The 17,168-nt window shown below is 48.3% G+C and overlaps 11 protein-coding genes across 11 annotated transcripts; 6 read left to right on the forward strand and 5 right to left on the reverse strand.

Annotated features, from left to right (window-relative positions):
* Window positions 1-777: 777 nt before the first annotated feature.
* On the reverse strand, window positions 778-2,790 carry NEMAJ01_0914 (uncharacterized protein; the record flags this gene model as incomplete). The annotated part of the gene is made up of 1 exon (XM_047914752.1): window positions 778-2,790. The coding sequence occupies one exon, from the start codon at window positions 2,788-2,790 to the stop codon at window positions 778-780; it is 2,013 nt and encodes a 670-aa protein (XP_047770709.1).
* A 565-nt stretch (window positions 2,791-3,355) lies between these two features.
* On the reverse strand, window positions 3,356-4,738 carry NEMAJ01_0915 (uncharacterized protein; the record flags this gene model as incomplete). The annotated part of the gene is made up of 1 exon (XM_047914753.1): window positions 3,356-4,738. One exon carries the CDS (start codon window positions 4,736-4,738, stop codon window positions 3,356-3,358), a length of 1,383 nt encoding a protein of 460 aa, XP_047770710.1.
* A 180-nt stretch (window positions 4,739-4,918) lies between these two features.
* Window positions 4,919-5,395, reverse strand: NEMAJ01_0916 (V-type H+-transporting ATPase 16kDa proteolipid subunit; the record flags this gene model as incomplete). The annotated part of the gene is made up of 1 exon (XM_047914754.1): window positions 4,919-5,395. The coding sequence occupies one exon, from the start codon at window positions 5,393-5,395 to the stop codon at window positions 4,919-4,921; it is 477 nt and encodes a 158-aa protein (XP_047770711.1).
* An 83-nt stretch (window positions 5,396-5,478) lies between these two features.
* Window positions 5,479-6,858, reverse strand: NEMAJ01_0917 (uncharacterized protein; the record flags this gene model as incomplete). The annotated part of the gene is made up of 1 exon (XM_047914755.1): window positions 5,479-6,858. One exon carries the CDS (start codon window positions 6,856-6,858, stop codon window positions 5,479-5,481), a length of 1,380 nt encoding a protein of 459 aa, XP_047770712.1.
* A 215-nt stretch (window positions 6,859-7,073) lies between these two features.
* Window positions 7,074-7,352, forward strand: NEMAJ01_0859 (uncharacterized protein; the record flags this gene model as incomplete). Its single annotated transcript, XM_047914697.1, has 1 exon — window positions 7,074-7,352. One exon carries the CDS (start codon window positions 7,074-7,076, stop codon window positions 7,350-7,352), a length of 279 nt encoding a protein of 92 aa, XP_047770654.1.
* A 519-nt stretch (window positions 7,353-7,871) lies between these two features.
* On the forward strand, window positions 7,872-8,729 carry NEMAJ01_0918 (uncharacterized protein; the record flags this gene model as incomplete). The annotated part of the gene is made up of 1 exon (XM_047914756.1): window positions 7,872-8,729. One exon carries the CDS (start codon window positions 7,872-7,874, stop codon window positions 8,727-8,729), a length of 858 nt encoding a protein of 285 aa, XP_047770713.1.
* Window positions 8,730-10,929: 2,200 nt separating this feature from the next.
* Window positions 10,930-11,364, forward strand: NEMAJ01_0919 (uncharacterized protein; the record flags this gene model as incomplete). Its single annotated transcript, XM_047914757.1, has 1 exon — window positions 10,930-11,364. The coding sequence occupies one exon, from the start codon at window positions 10,930-10,932 to the stop codon at window positions 11,362-11,364; it is 435 nt and encodes a 144-aa protein (XP_047770714.1).
* Window positions 11,365-11,388: 24 nt separating this feature from the next.
* Window positions 11,389-12,843, forward strand: NEMAJ01_0920 (phosphatidate phosphatase LPIN; the record flags this gene model as incomplete). The annotated part of the gene is made up of 1 exon (XM_047914758.1): window positions 11,389-12,843. The coding sequence occupies one exon, from the start codon at window positions 11,389-11,391 to the stop codon at window positions 12,841-12,843; it is 1,455 nt and encodes a 484-aa protein (XP_047770715.1).
* A 35-nt stretch (window positions 12,844-12,878) lies between these two features.
* Window positions 12,879-13,157, forward strand: NEMAJ01_0860 (uncharacterized protein; the record flags this gene model as incomplete). Its single annotated transcript, XM_047914698.1, has 1 exon — window positions 12,879-13,157. The coding sequence occupies one exon, from the start codon at window positions 12,879-12,881 to the stop codon at window positions 13,155-13,157; it is 279 nt and encodes a 92-aa protein (XP_047770655.1).
* Window positions 13,158-13,299: 142 nt separating this feature from the next.
* NEMAJ01_0921 (uncharacterized protein) lies at window positions 13,300-13,998 on the reverse strand (the record flags this gene model as incomplete). The annotated part of the gene is made up of 1 exon (XM_047914759.1): window positions 13,300-13,998. One exon carries the CDS (start codon window positions 13,996-13,998, stop codon window positions 13,300-13,302), a length of 699 nt encoding a protein of 232 aa, XP_047770716.1.
* A 1,812-nt stretch (window positions 13,999-15,810) lies between these two features.
* NEMAJ01_0922 (uncharacterized protein) lies at window positions 15,811-16,710 on the forward strand (the record flags this gene model as incomplete). Its single annotated transcript, XM_047914760.1, has 1 exon — window positions 15,811-16,710. One exon carries the CDS (start codon window positions 15,811-15,813, stop codon window positions 16,708-16,710), a length of 900 nt encoding a protein of 299 aa, XP_047770717.1.
* Between the last annotated feature and the right edge of the window lie 458 nt (window positions 16,711-17,168).

Consider the following 17,168-nt stretch of genomic DNA (forward strand, 5'->3'; position numbering starts at 1 on the left):
GCATGATAATTGTGTCTATTCTCGTGGCAATACTGCTGTCTTTCATCATTTTTGCGCCTTGGATCATTCCGGGGCTGGGGGCGTCTTTGGGAATCGGGGCTGTCCTTTCTGCTGTGTTTGGAGCATCAAACGACAACCCATTAGAGAAATAGAAGCCGCTCTGTGAAGCAAGATGCATTCACAGCGTCGAGACATATACAAGCACATACCCGAATAGCAGTCCTTCATGCGACAATCAATAAATACCCAAATCAATGCGCACTTGCATCTATTTTATGTGCCCAAGGCCTCCACGCCTTTTTGCAGGCGCTGGAAGTGCTGGCCTGCTCTTCTGTAGAGTGTTGCTCGTTTCTTTTGTCGCGCGCAGGCTGAAAAACTGGGGCCTGCCACGCACTCTCCGACTCCAGCTTTGAGAGCCAGAGGCTGGCCATGAGCTTCCAACCACTTTGCAGGCCATTTTCGCTTTGCGCACCAAAGCTTGAAATCAATGGGGAACTGTTTTGCAAAGTTGCCGCGGGTGCATGCTGTCCGCGGAAAGGCAAAGTTCGCTTCTGCATGCACCTTCAAACAAGCGCTTTTACACTAGCTTCTCTTTATTTGTACTTCGCCCAAACCGGCATGGGATGCTGGCGCCGGTTCGAAGCTGCTTTTCTTACATAAGTCTGCAGCTGCATCTCGCTAGTGTGCACTGCGCTTGGCTAATGAGGGCGCACTCTCAGTCCGCTGCGTTGGGCATTCCGCAACTGACAGCTGTACACGCGCTCAAGCCATTGTTGCTTAGGGGGTCAAGTGAGTAACAAGTCCCTGTAAAACCCCGAAAACCATCCATAGAGTAAGAAACATAGCCAGATGTTTAGGGTTTATGCGAGATGTTTCCTCGAGCTGGAGTGCGCTATGCGGTGAAGATTCAAGCAAGCACTCTTGCTGGCTTGCCGCGAAAGAAAAAAGGTGTGCCTCTCTGGCAGCATACATTGGCTCTGCTAGCGAAGAAACAGCGTATGGAACAAGCCTCTTATCTGTGACCGGATCTTCACAAATGCCCTTTGCGCCTGCCAAGGGAGAGCCTTTGGGGGGCGCCTCCACGTCTTTTTCTAGACTGGGCTCGCTTTCGCCTGCATCCAGAGGGGCCGCACGCTCCTCCGCATTTGGGGCGCCGACTGCAGCAAAATCCGCAAGCTCTTTCTCTGCGCCCTCTTCTGCAGGCTCTGAAAAAGGCCCGAAGTCTTCGAGGCGCGGCTTGGCCGGCTGCAACTGAATAAGCACTCCGCGCGCATTCTTGCCTGCGATTACTGCGCTTGCGTCTTTGGATATTGTCCATTGCATCACTTTTTTTGCCTCGATCCTGCAGGGAGGCGTAGCCTTAAGCGCCCACGAAATCTCACTTTGCAAAGAGGCTATTTTTTCTTTGGCTTTTTTCACCGATGCGTCCAGCGTCATTATTCTTTTTATGTAGTCGGGCATATGCACAGGCGGATTTGTCATTTTCAAATAGGCGCTTATTATGGCCTCTGCTGTATTTTCTAGGCGCATGCAGGAACTTTCCGGAAGCATCCCTATTTGGGCCAAAAACGTTTTGTGTTCCGCGTACTCTAGTTCGGCTATGTTTAAGAGCCAGGATTTTTTCTTTTTCAGAGCTTCTAGCAGCTGGTTTTTCTCCTGGACTTTTTCATTGAGCAGCAGAGCTTTGTTGTCCTCCAGAGCTTGGCATGCCTCCAGCACGGGGCCTATGCTCTTTGTTCTGCTGGCCTCGCAAATGGCAGCCTGCAGGGCTGTCTTCCGGCGCGCTTTTTTCGTGCGTGCCGCGTGTATGCTGGGCTCGTGCGGATACGGCCTGTTCCCCTGCTCCTCCTCCTGGCTTAGATCAGAGAAGGGGGACAGCATCTCGGCGTAGTTTTGGATGGCCGCCCGCACCTCGTCTTTGTGCAGATGCACAGCCAGCAGCGCTCCTATGAGCTTTGCAGGAACTGTTTTTTCTATCTGCTCTCTTGCCTCGCATGCGTCTGTGCTTTCCAGCACTTTTTCAAAGGGGCCCTCTTTCCCCTCCAGCGCCACCACGTTTTTGTGCAAATAGTCCAGCCCCGCCTCCATGGTATACTGGCAGCCTCCATTGAGCGCAAACAGGCCGTCTATTGAAGGAACTCTGATCGAGGTGTTTAGCTCTTCCTCATACGCTCTATAAACAGCTTCCAGCACGGAGCATGCTGTGCGGCTCTCCAGCACTGCATTCCATCTGTCCCGGTTTTTCTGGAAGCGGTTGACAAATGCCATGTAGATATCCTGCGCCCCTTCGCTCTTTCTAAACGCAGCGTCTACTTCTTTCAGGTGTTTTGAAACATAGCCGACAATCTTGTCGGACAGCGAAGAAGCTTCTGCAGATTTGCTGGCTCCTGGGCCTTTTATAGCGCTGGCTAGCGCTGTTTTTAGCTTCTTTGTGTTTTTTGTGCTCATATCCAGAATGTAGCACATTTTGCCTTTTGCGAAAGCCATGCGGTGCAGAGGGCACAGAGTTCTATCTGCTTCTTTTGCCACAGATTTTACTGCTGCCTCCAGCAAGCTGCCCAAATACGCGCTTTCTTCCTGCGCATGTGCTTTGCTTTTCGTGCAGCCCTGGACTTGTATGCTCGCGCTACTTAGCAAAGCCTCTTCAAAAAAGCGAATAAATGTTTCATATGTAAGGCCATGCTCAAGCTTTTCGCAGTTTCTCAGCATTTTTATGCAGCTGGCCGCAGCCTTCTGTCTGTGGATCCTTACCAAAAATATCTTTCCCTGTATGCATATGCATTTCTTCATCTATGTAAAGTGTGATATCCTTTTTTTTCATCTTATGTGCACCATTTTTGATGCAAATTTAGCTGATTGTGCTTGCGAAAATTTCATGCATCACTTCTACCCCGCAAGAAAATTAGCTTTGGCAGCTGCGTATGGGGCGGCTAAGAAAACACAAACAAGCGCTTGCCTGCGGGCCCTATGCAGCGCAGCGGAGGAAAATAACGATAGCTGTCTTTTATTTCGCAAGTTGTGCAGTTTTACGCAAAAGCCGCGCCCTTGCGCTCTCTACAGAGACTGTTTTGTGTGAGCCTGTCCTCGCAAATCGTGAAAATATTAAAGAGGAGAAAAAGACTGCTCCCAGCTTTTCTGGGCCACACAAAACATCTACCAACAATGAAAGCTTCAGGTGCGCAAAGCCCTTAGCCCACCTCAGCGCCCTGCGCAGCTTTGGTTTGCCCCAGCAAAGGCTTTCCAAAGAAAACAAACTGCCGCTGCCAGCCTGAAACAATGCGCGATGCATGCGCCTGGCCAGGCAGCGTCGCTTACGCCTTGCTGGATGCTTATAAAGGCGCCAGCCTCCACGCGGTTACACCGACAGCTTCTTTGTAGGCCCGTTGAAGAAGCCTTCGATTGTGGCGGACAGGTGCGAGTCGCTTACATTGTCCAGTCCTCCGTGCGCATTTCCTATTTCTCTGACTGTTTTCTTGTACTCGGATATAATGTATGGCCGGTGCTCTTCTGGGACCGAATAGTGCTTGGCCTTTATTAGAGTTTTCTCAATAGCCCGAAGAAGCTCGCCCACTTTGTTGGTGCGGTCTGGGTTTTCCACGGCCTTGCGCAGCTTTCCGCTCATCTCCTGCACAGCCTCCTGCGCAATTTTGTCTGTAGGAACTTTCTGCTTTTTTGTTGAGTTCAAAAGAGCAGTTGAGTTCAGAAGGAAGATTAGGCCTTCCCACTTGGACCCTGCCTGCTTGGACTTCTGCTTTGACACCTCGCCAAACTCCTTTACTTTTCTCCGCATTCGCACGCTCACGCCCAGAAACTCGGACACTGGCACCACGCCCTGCAGAGCCTTCAGAAGATAGAACAGGTCCCTGTCGAAAAGCCTTTTTTCGTTGATTTTCCCCGTCACAAAGTACTCCTCGGCTTCCTTGTACAGCGTTTTGTAAGTGGACGCAGCTATTTTCTGGATTTTTTCGTGTATTTTGTTCTTCCTCAGCACGCCTTCCATGGCAGGCGTTATAAGCACGCCCAAAAACTGCACATACTCTTGCAGCTTCTTTATTGGCGAGCATATGCTTTTTATAAAGCTGTAGCACTTCTTCCCCATTTCGTGCACCAAAACATCGCTGGAAAAGCGCGCCACCTTCTGCGCGGCGCCTGCAGCCTGCTCTGGCTCAAGCCCGACCCGAGCAAGTATCTCTATCTCTGCGAGGGCTTGGCTTATCTGGCCCGAGCTCTCGCCCAAGTCCTGCTTTATGATGGTCTCCATGTACTTCATAGCCAAGTCCAAAAACAGCCCCGTCTTGTCTTTTTTGTTCACCATAAACTCCGCCCAGTTGTCGTGGCTCTTTCCCTGCAGAGAAAGAGCCAGCTGCTTTTTTGTAAAGTCGTCAAGAAATGCCTCAGCAGACTTTGCTCGGGCGCCAAGCCTTCCCAGTATTCCGTATATCAGGTCTGTTTTCCGATGCGCCTTTAGCTTGTGCACAATTTCTTTTATGTTTCTGTACTCCTCCAGCCTTCTTTCTGGCGAGTCTGTTTTGCTCTCCACGCTCAGAGCGACCTTGGCCTCTTCTATTCCGCCAAGAACCTCCACCACCTGCTGTATCCTTTGGACCGGCTCTTTATACTTTGACTGCACCCCTACGCACGGCCCATCCAGGCTCAGGTTCATTTTTATTCTATTGTACGCGTCTTTGCTTCTTCGAATAGACCTTGCCAGAAACTCGTCTTCTGCAAACTCGTCCATCCTCCACACCTGTTGCACGATATTATACTCGCATAGATGTGAAACCAATGCAAAACACGTCCAAAATAGAAGCAATGCCCAGACGAGAAAGGCCTGCGCCAGGCCCAATAAACAAAAGCAATGCAGCAATTCACGGCGTTGCCTGCGCTCTCAGCACAGACAGAATGTCTATTTATTGTATCAGCCTCTCGCCAAAATCATGACTGCGCAGATGAGAGAGAACACGGCTGGTATCTCGATGGTCGAGTTTATAATAATCGAGGCAAGGAAGATTCTTCTGTCTTCGCTCATTTTTACAATTGCATACTTGTTTGCCTTTCCTATCGCCATGCCCGAGAAGAGTGCCCCTCCCCCGTACACAAAGCACGCTGCCATCACAGTAGAGGCAGTCTTCAAAGACACATCCTCCGTCATCCTTGAAATCGACAGAAAAGAGACAATAATCGCGTACATAAACCCAGCAGATGCGAACAGGACGGGAAGATACGACTTTGTAATTAGGTCTGTGCCCCGGTTCGCCACAATTGCAGCAGAAGACGCAGACATCGCAGCCCCAACAGTGGCGCCGACTGCGCTTGCTGCAAGCATAATCACAATGCTAAACGTTCCTATAACGAAAGGAACAACACTTCTGTTCAGCTCCGCATTCTCATCCATAACAAAGTAAAAATATTTGCGATTTTAAGTTTGCTTGAAGCCTTGCAACGAAAAGCCCAAAAGCGCTGTCTTGCAAAAGCGCTCTATTCGATCGGGCACACTGTTACTTCGTCCGAATACGCAAACAGCTCGTCTGTGCTGACTTCCTTGCCCAGCAGCTCCTCTATAATGTACTTCTCCTTTTCGTCCGAGGCTGTTAGTATTACGGGGCTTGCATACAGCGCATGCTCTGTTTTTTTCGGGTCCACGGCTTTGAGCGCCAGCTCCAATACGCGAGGGTTCACCATGTGGCACGAAAACACCTTCACCGGGTTGTACGGCGTAATGACTCTGCTTAGCCGCTTTCTCCTGTAGAATATGAACCTTTCGGTGATCACCCAGACCCTTTTCACGCCCCCCTTCAGCTCGTCTTTGATTTTGTTCCCAGGCGTAAACTCGTCTATAAAGAAAATGCTTTTGTCCGTGAGCATCGAGCTGCTTTGCATCTCCTCCTGCATGGCCTTCATCTCTATAGAGTCGCGCACAATAACCAGAGTTCGCTCAAACTCGTTTGCAAGGGTGTTTATGTGGTGGTCCTTGTACCTCTTTTCGGGCACGCTTTTGTTCCACTTTATCTGGATTTCGGTCTCTGCTCTGGCGCGCCCTGCCTTCTTTGCGGGGCTCCCTGCAGCTTTTTTTACTACACGATGCTCCGGCATTTGGCCTGCCAGCTCCAGTATGCACGGCGTGATGACGTTTGCCAGAAAAACAAACGCCTTTTTCTCCGCGCCGCTGCTCAGATACCTCAGGTTGAGCTTCTGCCTTGGCGCAGGAAGCGCCTCCTCCAGTATTTTCACGCTTTCCCGGAGTGAAACCGCGTTCTGCAGCTGCAGAATGTCTGCGTCCAAAAACACAGCAGTGTCCACGCCAGACAGGAATGCGTATATGCTCAGCTTGTTTTTGGCCTTCCGCGAAAAGTCCGCCAGCCCCTCCTCTTCTGCTATAAAGTACTTGGACCGGTCTATTTTGTGGTCTCCCAGAGTCACCAAGGCCTTTGTGGTTGTCATCAGAATGTCTGCCTGCATGTTGCTTGCTTCTTCAAATCCGTTTTCGGTGTGCATAAGCGGAAGCATAAAGTCGTCGCACTCGTCCCCCAGAATCCGATACTCCGTGTCCTTCACCTCCTTCCCCAAAACGCTTCGGTTTTCCAGAAGTCGGCCCACAATCTCAGCTATCAGCCCCGTGCTGGGCACCACCACGCACATCGTGCACTTGTTTATGGACGTCGTTTCAGTGTAGTTCTCAAACGAGGACAGCCGGCTCTTTTTGGCCTCCGGCTTCTTTGCAGCAGGCTCTGCACACTGCTTCTTTTCGTATCGGTCGTGCATGTACTTTACTATTTCCCGAATATAGCTTTCCCGAGAAAACCCCCCAAACACACCGGTCTCCCTTCTTTGGAAGCACTCTCGTATGTCCGCCTTCATGCATGAGAATAAAAAAACCCGAATTTATGCATGGAACTTGCGAACATCGAAAAATCTCGTTTTTATGTGGCTCCTTTAGTATAGTGGTTATTATGGCACGTTGTGGCCGTGCAGACCTGAGTTCGATTCTCGGAGGGAGCATTTCTCTTTTTTCCCCGTGATGCATATGCCCCGTGCCCCTGTTTGTGTTATATACGCACAGACGCGGCCGGCAAATGAGCGCGTTTCCACCAGTGTTCCACGAAGAGATGCTTTGCAGAGACTCGGGCAACATACACTTCAAAGTTTTCATCGACCGAGAAAAGTCAAAAATTCACATATACGCGTGCCAGAAGGAGTCTGCCAGAGACTACGCGAACAAGCTAACCGAAAGAGTAAAGGAAATTCTTCCATACAAAAAGGCGTATGTTATTTGCAATCTGGCGTCTGCAGAGGATATATATCCTGTGAAAATGGCCCTCCAAAGCTGCTTGGACCAAGTGGCAAAGCACTAGTTGCGCTGCTGGCAGGCAGAAGTGCGCGCGGCCTTATACTTAAATACACATAATTATGCTTTTGTTTTCTCTCTGCGCCGGCAGGCCCGTGCTTTTCGGGCATCTTGCCTTTGCAGCCTTGCTTATGTTTTCCGTGTGCCCCTTACACCACGCATGGCAGCCGCCTGCTTGCCCGCACGGCCACCAAACGCCTTGTCTGCGGGCACTGCAAATTTACCCCGTGTGCATGCCTCTACTGGGCGGCTGTGCAATAACTCTGCAAAATGCAATGGAGGCAGACAGGCGAAGAAATTCAATTGATCTGCGCTAATCAAAATGATTTTATGATTTATCTGGCAAAAAGCGCCGCAGACTTGGTCTCCTGCATGTTTCTTGGCACATTTTGCAATATAGCCCGAATTTCCATCAGTGTCTGCATTTCGTATTGAAGCTGCCAAGCTCCAAAGAAAAAAAAACCCGAATATATCCGTGATCTGATGCGCCATGAAAGTATAAATATTTTGTGTGGTTTTCTCCAGAATGTTAATGTCTAGCCGATTCTGCAGACAAGAGCCTGATGCTGCAAATAAGTCCAAGGTAAAAAAGCCTCCGGTACTCGTCGAGATGGCGCTGTGCAAGGGGAGCAACGCCCCGCAGATCTACAATCGGATAAACTCAATGCTGGGGAAAAGGCCTTTTCACCGGCTGTTGCACCTGTCGGAGTTTCAAAGCAGCCTGGGCCTCGCCATAGAAAAAAGCCATGATGCAAGTGACTTGCCGAACTTTATTCCGTCTGTGTGCTTTGAAAGCCAGCCCTTGCAAGCGCTCTTCTTATATAAAAATATAGGGCCCGAAATTGTCCAAACAAAGATGGAGTTTGCCTTTTTGAAGAAAGAAGACGGGGTTTACGTGCACGCCTGGGTGCGCTACTTTCAGAGAACTGCGCGCTGCTACATGCTGTCCAGAGAAAACACGCTCCAAGTTCTCGTCCTTCTGCAGGAGCCTGAAGTATATGCGCATCTTATGTGCCACACCTGCTTCGAAGCCGCGCTGCTTGCCCTGGAAGCATACTACATCAACATGTACAAGATGGCCGAGCTGCCAGCGCCTGTCCAAAGCGACTACTTTTTCATTGCAGACTACAAACAGGCCATAGACCAGCACGTGCGAATCCAGGCACTAGCACAGGTGCCTAGTACGGAGCCATCGAAAAGGGCGACCTTCCTGGCCTTTGAAAAAGGACTGAACGCACTAACTTTAGAGAAGTTTCCGATCACAGAGGAAACTAATCTAGACGATTACGTTGAAGAGATTAAAAGCTTTGAAAAAACGTGGGCCTGGGGCGCATATAACCACCAGAGGAACCAAAGAAGAAAACCTTCGTGCTGCCAGCCATAAATAAATGTAAGTGGCCTACTAAAACAGAAGAAATTTGCGCAGCCAGAAGTTGAAAATTCCAGAAGAAAAAATACACGCCTTGTGCAGGGGCTTCTTAAAAGTATAAATATGGTATAATTTTTTTATGCGGGGGAATGGCTAGTAGGTTTGCTGCCAACTTTATGCAGGCTTGGCTCCATTGCACTGCTAATGCAGGGTGGCTGCGAGTTTGCATGGAGAGGGCACGCAGGCATGCGCCAACCCCCCACGACATATACAGATGGACAATGCACTCAGTACACGTTTATATGAAGCAACAGCTTGCTTAGCACTTTTGGGGGCCAAAAGCTCTCCAAGCGTAACATGGGTCTACTGGCAGGGGTTCCGCATGGAACAGCCCTGCAACTAGCAAGCAAGCCATTTCCTGCGCCTAGTGTCTGCGTACAGCTCTGCGCCTGCAGAGGCCGCACACGGAAACTCGGGCGAGCTGATGAAAACAGCGCCCATAAACCCATCAGCAGAACTGTCCTAGGCCAGGCACAATCCGCTGCGCCTTCTTCGGCAAAACCCAAAAATCCAACCAACACAGGGATGCCGGGCCATTCACAGACACCACTCAACATGCTACAGCCCGCAGGGCACTACAATTAAACACATTCGCATTCCGCAGATGCATGCAGGAACAGCCGAGAGACCGCAGCGTCTATATTAGCAAGACAGAGGTGCTTTGAAGGGCCTTCGTGCCACAAACAAAAAGCACATGCTGGCGAAGAGAGCAGCTCAAAAAGCCGGGCCAGACACAAAACGACCGAGCAACTTACAGCAAGGCTGCGCCTAGCTACAAGGCGGACAGCCTATGCATATTTAGGCATTCCAAAGCCACTCGCGAGTGGAAGCACACACGGGCACTAGAGCCAGAAACCAATAAAATCTAATATGTCACTTTCCACGCCTGTTCAGGCAATTTCCAGCGCGTTCTTCGGTGTTTGGGCGTCGCCATATGTGCCCGCGGCGTATGCCACGCTTGTAAAGCTTTGCCTGCGCTTTTTCCGCCCTGCTTTTTCTGCGCATATGCTTGTGCTGTCTTTGGCGCCAGCTGAAAATAGCGCCCGGCCTCAGAAACAATTTCCGAAAGCTTAAATGCCTAGGTGTTTTTATTTCAAGATCCAATGCCATGTGAATAACGTGGCCTGGTTTTTCTCCAGGCCCACATGGAAGACAAAAACACCAACGGAGCTTATAATGGCATTAATAGGGATGCCGGGCACATCCAGAAACGCATGCCAACCACACATGCGCACTTTTTCTGTGCTAACTCCTAGATACATCCACACAAGTGTTTGTATATTGATGCAAACACGCGCCAAAACCGCACATCCTCTCCGCAAAAGTAGCCGCAATGAAACGTGCGCAGTATCACACCCTGGCAGCTCCGCGTGGGGCTACTCTCTTGCTGCAGACTGCCTACTGCATGCTGTTCGTCTTTGATGCATTCTGGAGCGAAACATGTTGCATGTGCTTCTTGGTGCGCATTTGCATCTATCTGTAAAAGAAAGCGTGTATTTATACTTTCATAGTTGATGTGTGATGTGATTCGTCTTCGTTCATTTCGAGATTTGTGATTCAAATCATTTCCAAAATATGATGACGCTTTTCGCTTTGGAAGCCACATTTCACATAAAAGCAGGCCGCAGTTTGGCTGAATCTCCGCACAGACGGGGCTTTCTTTCCAGAACACTCAGAGAAGCTACTATCCCTCGAATCCGTGCACTATGCAGCTCCCTGCCCCAGAATGCTCTGGGGCTCGCCTCTACTGTGAATTTTCTGCACACTCAGCGGAAACTGCCTCTCCACGTCTGCTGCTTGGCAATGGTTCGCGCGAGCTGCACCTTTGCATGGCCTGCACGTGTGCGCCGCCTCAAATGCTGCTATTGCCGTGTCTGTCCGCTGTTTTGCAATGCTGGGCGCGCGTGAGAAGCATAGAAAGAGAAAACGGCCGAAGCCCCAAAGAAAGTATGCTGAGCTTTGCATGCAGACTCCGCCGACGGCATGGCAGCCTAAAATGGCAGATGTATAGCTGAAAACCCTACATTGCCAGCGCCAGGCTCTCTGCCGCTTCTTTGTCTGCCAGGGCCTTCTTACGCTGCTTAGCTGCACTCTACGCTTTTTGCCTTTACACTAACAAGGCGTATGTATATTGAGAGCTGCAAATATTTTTATTATGGATGGGCCAAGAATGGTAAAGCTAAAGTCCGCCTTTGAGAAAATGCTTTGCCAGCTGTTTGCAGAGGCACAGGTCGACGAGGCGGTAAAAGAGGACATCCAGTCTCTTTTTACGCAGCTTCTCTTAAAGTACTCTATCCCCAGCAAATTGAACGAGCTGGACAGCCTTCTTCTGCGGCCGCCCAGCACGCTGTACGATGTGACCTGCCCAAACGCGATTTCGAATATCCTTTCTTCGTTTATTGCGGAGCCAGCCTCGGCTCTGCACGAGTTTATAGACGGAGAAAGCAAAAGCTCCCGCAAAGAGCTCTCAGAGCTAAAGGCGCAGGAAAAGGAGATAGATAAGTCTCTAGAGCACTACACGTCTGAAATCCACAAGTGGCTTGAAATGAGCGAAGGGTCCCTTGCAGAAATTAAGAAACAAACACAATAAAATCAAACATGTTTTTTACAGCATATGAACTTCATGGGAAGAGTTTTCAACTCAATGACCGACTTATATAAAGACATGCACCCAGGGCAAATAAGCGGGGCAAACGACATAGTAGTCACAAGAACATCAAAGGGGCTAAGCTCAACCGGTTTCCATGCAAGATTCGGAAACGTTCAGTCTTTCAAGACCTCCCGTGAAGTCATTCTAATAGTCAACGACAGGGTGATCAATGTAGAGGCCAAGCTGGACCGAGAAGGAAATGTGTTCTTCTCTTTCCAGCACAGCCAAAAAAGCCCAAAGCCTCCTCTGGTAAGCGCGCCCTTCAAGTCCTTTAAGATGCTTATTGAGTCCGACAAGAACTATGCGTTTCTCCTATCTAACTACGAGCGGGTCTATGAGTGCATTTTGCACCGGCAGTATGTGTTCAGCGAGTGCATCCACAAACAGATAGCCCCAGACAGGATCCAGGAGGTCTTCAACGAGCACCGCACCAAAACGTTCCTGGGCGACGACATGGCGGTTATTGGGCTGTACGAGGCAAAGGCCGAGGAGATTGCCTTTTTCATGCCCTTCTATCTCTTCAGCGAGCTGTACTTCTGTGTGGAAAGACGAGCCGCCGAGCCTGGCCCCGAGCCAGACGGAAAAGAGGACGTAGGCAAGGGGTACACGGAAAAGTTTCTGGTCAAGCAGCTTCTTAAAAAAAGAGTTGCCCCCGAAATGGCGCAAGACAGGCGCAAAAAAGAGGTTTATTTGCCAGAAAAGTATCTAGAGGAAATGCATCTATCGCCAGGGCCAAACAAAACTGTGTACAGGCTTTCGGGAACGCCCATATTCCTGACGTGCAACATATATCTGTGGAACGACAGCGACAAAGTTGTTGTTTCGGACATCGACGGGACAGTGACAAAAAGCGACATAGTTGGGTATATATACGGCGCAATTGGCAAAGACTGGACGCACTTGGGGATAGCTGCGCTTTACAACAAAATTGTTGAAAATGGGTATAAAATTATGTATCTGTCGTCAAGGCCAATCGGGCACATCGGGCTAACCAAAACATACTTGGAAAGAGTCGAGCAAGATCAGCAGAACCTGCCTGCAGGGCCTGTTATCTTGTTTCCTGGAAGGCTGCTTTCGGCCATATACAAAGAAGTTGTGCAGGGCCCAGAGGAGTTTAAAATTTCGGTTATATCCGAAGTGAAGGGGCTTGTGCAGAAAGGCCGGATATATGCAGGCTTTGGAAACAAGGAAAGCGACAGGCTTGCATACGAGATGTGCGAGATAGACCCTGGCCGCATATTTATTGTGAACCCGCTAAGCGAAATATCCACGGGCAGAAAGGGAATTGTAAAGTTGACACACCAGGGCCTATACGACATTGTAGAGGGTGTGTTTCCGCCTGTGCGCCCCATGCTGCAGGATGTGTCGCACAAGTACATTGGAGAAAGCTGGTGGTCTGCCCGGCCTCATGAAGACTGAAACATTGAAAGATAATTCTTCCTTTGTTTTTGTAAATGGAGAGACAAGACAAGGCAGAAAACCATATACAGGCATTTGAAGACAGAGAAGCCGCAAGAGCGCCTCCAAAGGTCAGCGATCTTGTCAAAGTCTTGGAGAAAACTCTAAACGCTTCGCATTTTTTGAACACACGATTCAACAGCCAGAACACCACGCTATGCGAGAAGCTTATGAAGGCCGAAAAGCGCGCAGATGGCTCCCACGCCCCTTTGAATAAGGAGCTTCAAAACGCTCCAGAGGACGGAGCATCAGAAGGTTGCGCTGGAAGAAAGTAGGGCAGGCCTTTATATTCGCCTATGCTCGCATAATGTAAAGGCTTATGCTGTTGCCGCTCTGTGCAATTGAATGCTTTCTTGGCCAGCATGGCACGCATACAAAAAGAGATAAATAAACACATTCTGGCCTTTTAATAACTATTTAGATCTCTACATATTCCTTATAAAGTAACTCCTGGATTGTTTCCTTTTGCACGTCTACCCCAAAGGATACTCCGTGGAATTCATCTATAGAAGATAGCAAAGTAAGAGGCTCTATGTTTTTCAAGTCGCAAGCTTTTAGAATTGCTCTGGACATGCATTTTATCAAATGCCTGGGGTCCAACTCGGCTGACACAACATTCATTGTCCTGTGCGTGCCATTAATAGCCTGTGTCATGTAGAAGTCTTCTTGCCTTAGGCTGGCTATTTTTTTTCTCAGCAAAGGCAGAGGGCACGGCGTAATATAGATAAATGAATGGGCGCCGCCAGAAATCTCATACACTTCAGACATAAACATTGACATCTGCGGGATGGTTTCTGGGCATACTTTCAGCTTTGCGTCTAAGCTTGGCTCTCTAAAGCTCGGCTCTAGATGGAAAAACTTTTCGCTTTTCATGTCTTTGAGCTTTTTGTTGATTCCCTTTTCAACTATTTTAAATATTAAAGCCACTTTCGTTATTATTTCTATTCCTATATGCTTGTACATTTCTTCGACCTCTGTAGGTATAAATACGGTAATTTGGATCCTGTTCCTAATTGGCATAAAGCTGTTTATTGCCACCCCGTGCAGAGAAAGGCTAGCTCTCACAAGCGGCCTGTGCATGCTTGCTATCTGTATAAGAAGCAAGATATAGACCATAAAAAAAATCCTGTGCGCGCGCATCCTGATATTCTTGTTGTTTTTACAGCACTATCTACATAAATCTATGTTTGTGTTTGTGTTTTAGTTGAGTTGTAATGCAGAAAGTAGTCATGTGAAACATTGGTATTTATTATTTTTCTACCTGCTTAAATAGACATTATTTAATATATCCGTTGACGCCTAAGATATGAAACTCCTTAATTAGGCCCATGTAAGCAATAGCCGATGCTGTATGTTGAAAACACCGTTGCTCGTACTTGGGTGTTGTTTAGTTCAGATAATGGATAAATATCTTTCTAGTTTATCTAAAAGAGTAAATTAGGATTTAGTATACTTAAGCAGGTCAAGAAACAATAAAAAGCAATTTCCCACATAGCACTTCCAGTGTCACAGCTGCCAATCTAGGAGTAACTATGCTTTCAGCATGCAACACCCTTCATTCATTTTTGACCTGCTTAAATACCCTGAATTCAATTTGTCCTATCTTAATTCTAAAATTCGTTTCTTGTGTCTTTCTAAATGCTAAATAATGTCTGATCACGAGTAACTATGTATAAGCATAAGAGATTTCCACACTGTGTGCTGAAAGCATGGATGCCCATGACAGGCTTTGATGCCTAAAGGTTGTTTTGACACGTTTTAGTAAACAATATTAACGACACTGCCTGCACTTTAGCGCAAACCCACCCGCGGTTTTGCTGTGTGCTGCAACTATTTGGGAAGGCATTCTGCACTTTAGCAATATCTAGCCACAAATAGCTGTGCTTTCAGCACGCAGAAATCGGTCTCTATTTTTGTTTTTCTGCCATGGCGTCATATCGCCCATATCGTGATTATATTGGCCAATGTGCCCAGGCCTTTCTTTCTTTTCTGCAACACTGAACAGAGCCGACAGCTCTTGCAAACAAAGGACTCTGCGGAGAAAGCCGCGGCTTTATACGCCAAGGCAGACCTTGCTTGTCTTTCTTCTCTTTACGTTCCAGTAAGCTTCCTTTTCTTCGCATTCAGCCGTGCTTTTATGGCCCACCCGTCCATTTAGGGTCTTCTTTCAGGCATTATCCCAAGAGGGACTCCATGTGCCGAGCTGCCTCTGCAGAAAAAACTTTAAAGCTTACAGCGCATTGCAGACACACAAAAACAATAGTAGACTTTGCAAAATATATGCTAGACAAAAATCGCACTAGAAAACATGCGCAACCACAGAAAACAAGCTTTTCACCCGAACACTCTGCAAATAGAGTTTTCAGATGCACAAAGCAGCATGCTTCTATATAGACAGGCGCATGCCCAATGGGCACAGGACAGCAAGCGCTGCAGAAAGCGCTTCTGCACTGTGTGCACGTGTAAAGACTGCAGGTTAACCTAGAAAGCACCCGCAAGACTAGCGCGTGTACAGCATTGGCCCGCCGCCTCATGCATCCACATTATTTCCCTCTCCATGCAGGCTAGTGCCAAGCCGCGTGCAAAGGCTCAGAAGCGCCCGAATGCAGGGGAAAGCAAAAAGCAGCCCGACTCGGCCAAAGCCCAAGCCCAAGCACAAAACAGCGAAGTTTGAAGCACGCGCGACAATGCAGGAGTATATTGTCTGAGATCTGCGGGGTTTATTAAAATTCAACCGGGCCAATTACTCGTAATTTTGGCTGCACTCTGCGCACTGTTTGGTCTGTGCAGTGTAAATATGCTGTCGCTCTACAATATTAAATTACGGGCATTCATGCTTTCAGAATATCAACATCTGTAATAGGAAAGAGCCAAACACATTAATAAGCCCTAGTAATAAAAGACAATATCAATTTTATAAAAAATTCAATGAGGAAAGATGGAGCTGCAAAAATAGCACACATAGTGGCGGCAATTCTTTTTGCCGTTTCAGAGATATGCAGCACAAAAGAAAAAGAGACAAGCATGGAAATAACGCATGCCATTGCGATGAAGAATGAGGCAGAAGCAGTGGCCAAAGAAAAAGCAAAAGAGATCTATCTGGAAGAAATAGAAAGAGAGACGCTACACGCACTGGGGGATATTCCCGATAGGGTGGCGAGAAAAATCATAAGCAGCCCAGTAAAGACTGGCAAACTCTTTCAGACGCTTTCTTGCTTGGATTCGGCCGTGGAAAAAGCACACGAAATTCTTGAAAACATACAAGTGATAGAGTGCATGCAAACACTGCACATCCTACAGAGCATTCTAGAGCGGAGCAAGAAGCTCTGCATTGAGTGTGAAGCGCTCGCAGATTTAAAGCTTTCTTCGGCCAAGGAAAACCTAAGCGTTTTGGTCTACGATGCTTGGATCAGAAAGCGTCTAAAATCCCATAAGCTCCAGCTTTTACAAATAACAGCTGCAGCTGAGTTGTTTTCTTGCACCCCGGCGGATGCAAAAGGCAAAGATGCGGGCGTCAAAGACCGAATACACGCGATTGTATGCAAGCACTCGGAAAAAGACATACACATTGCTTGCAAGCTCAACATGCATCTCTCAGCCATCGCCAGTAGCTGCGTGCAAAAGCGAAAAGAAACGTTCAAAAAGCTATACGTAGATGCGCACAGACTAGAGAGTGCATATACTGCGCTAAGGGAACAGCTTAAAGACAAAAAGGGCGGCCATCCCGAGAACGGCTGTTTGGACCTAATGTGGCATCTGAAAAGCCGCGCGCTAGAGGAAACAAAAAACGGTTTTCTCAAAACACTGTCCAAGTATGGATCATCTTAGGCAGAGCTGTCTTTTATACAGAGGCACGAATAGGCTCGCAGCAGTTCTATAGTCATGTGGGTGGGAAGGGGGCGCACCGATAGCCAGCCAATGTTATGCAGGCTTGTGTTTCATAAAAGCTGGCATCAGAAAGACTGAAAAATCATTTTCTTGTAAGCACTGCCTATTTGTGAAAAACGGGCTAGCTGTCAAAACAGTGCACAGCCAGAATAATTGAATTGGGCCAAAAATAAAGAGCTTTTCTTTTCTAGAACACGAGCTTTATAGGCATATTGTGCACTAAGCAAGGAAATGCATGGCCCATAAAAGCGCTGGCGCCTAGACAGGCGAAAAAAACATGCATAAAGGCGCAAAACTAGAAATGGATGTGCTTTATTTTAGGCATGGCATATGCCGAAGGCGTGGCGCGTTCATAGGCGCGGCGGCGCTTTGGCTGGATTGGGACAGAAAGCCGAGCG

Source organism: Nematocida major (genome assembly GCF_021653875.1).
Source record: "Nematocida major strain JUm2507 chromosome Unknown 2393, whole genome shotgun sequence".
NCBI classification, from domain to species: domain Eukaryota; kingdom Fungi; phylum Microsporidia; genus Nematocida; species Nematocida major.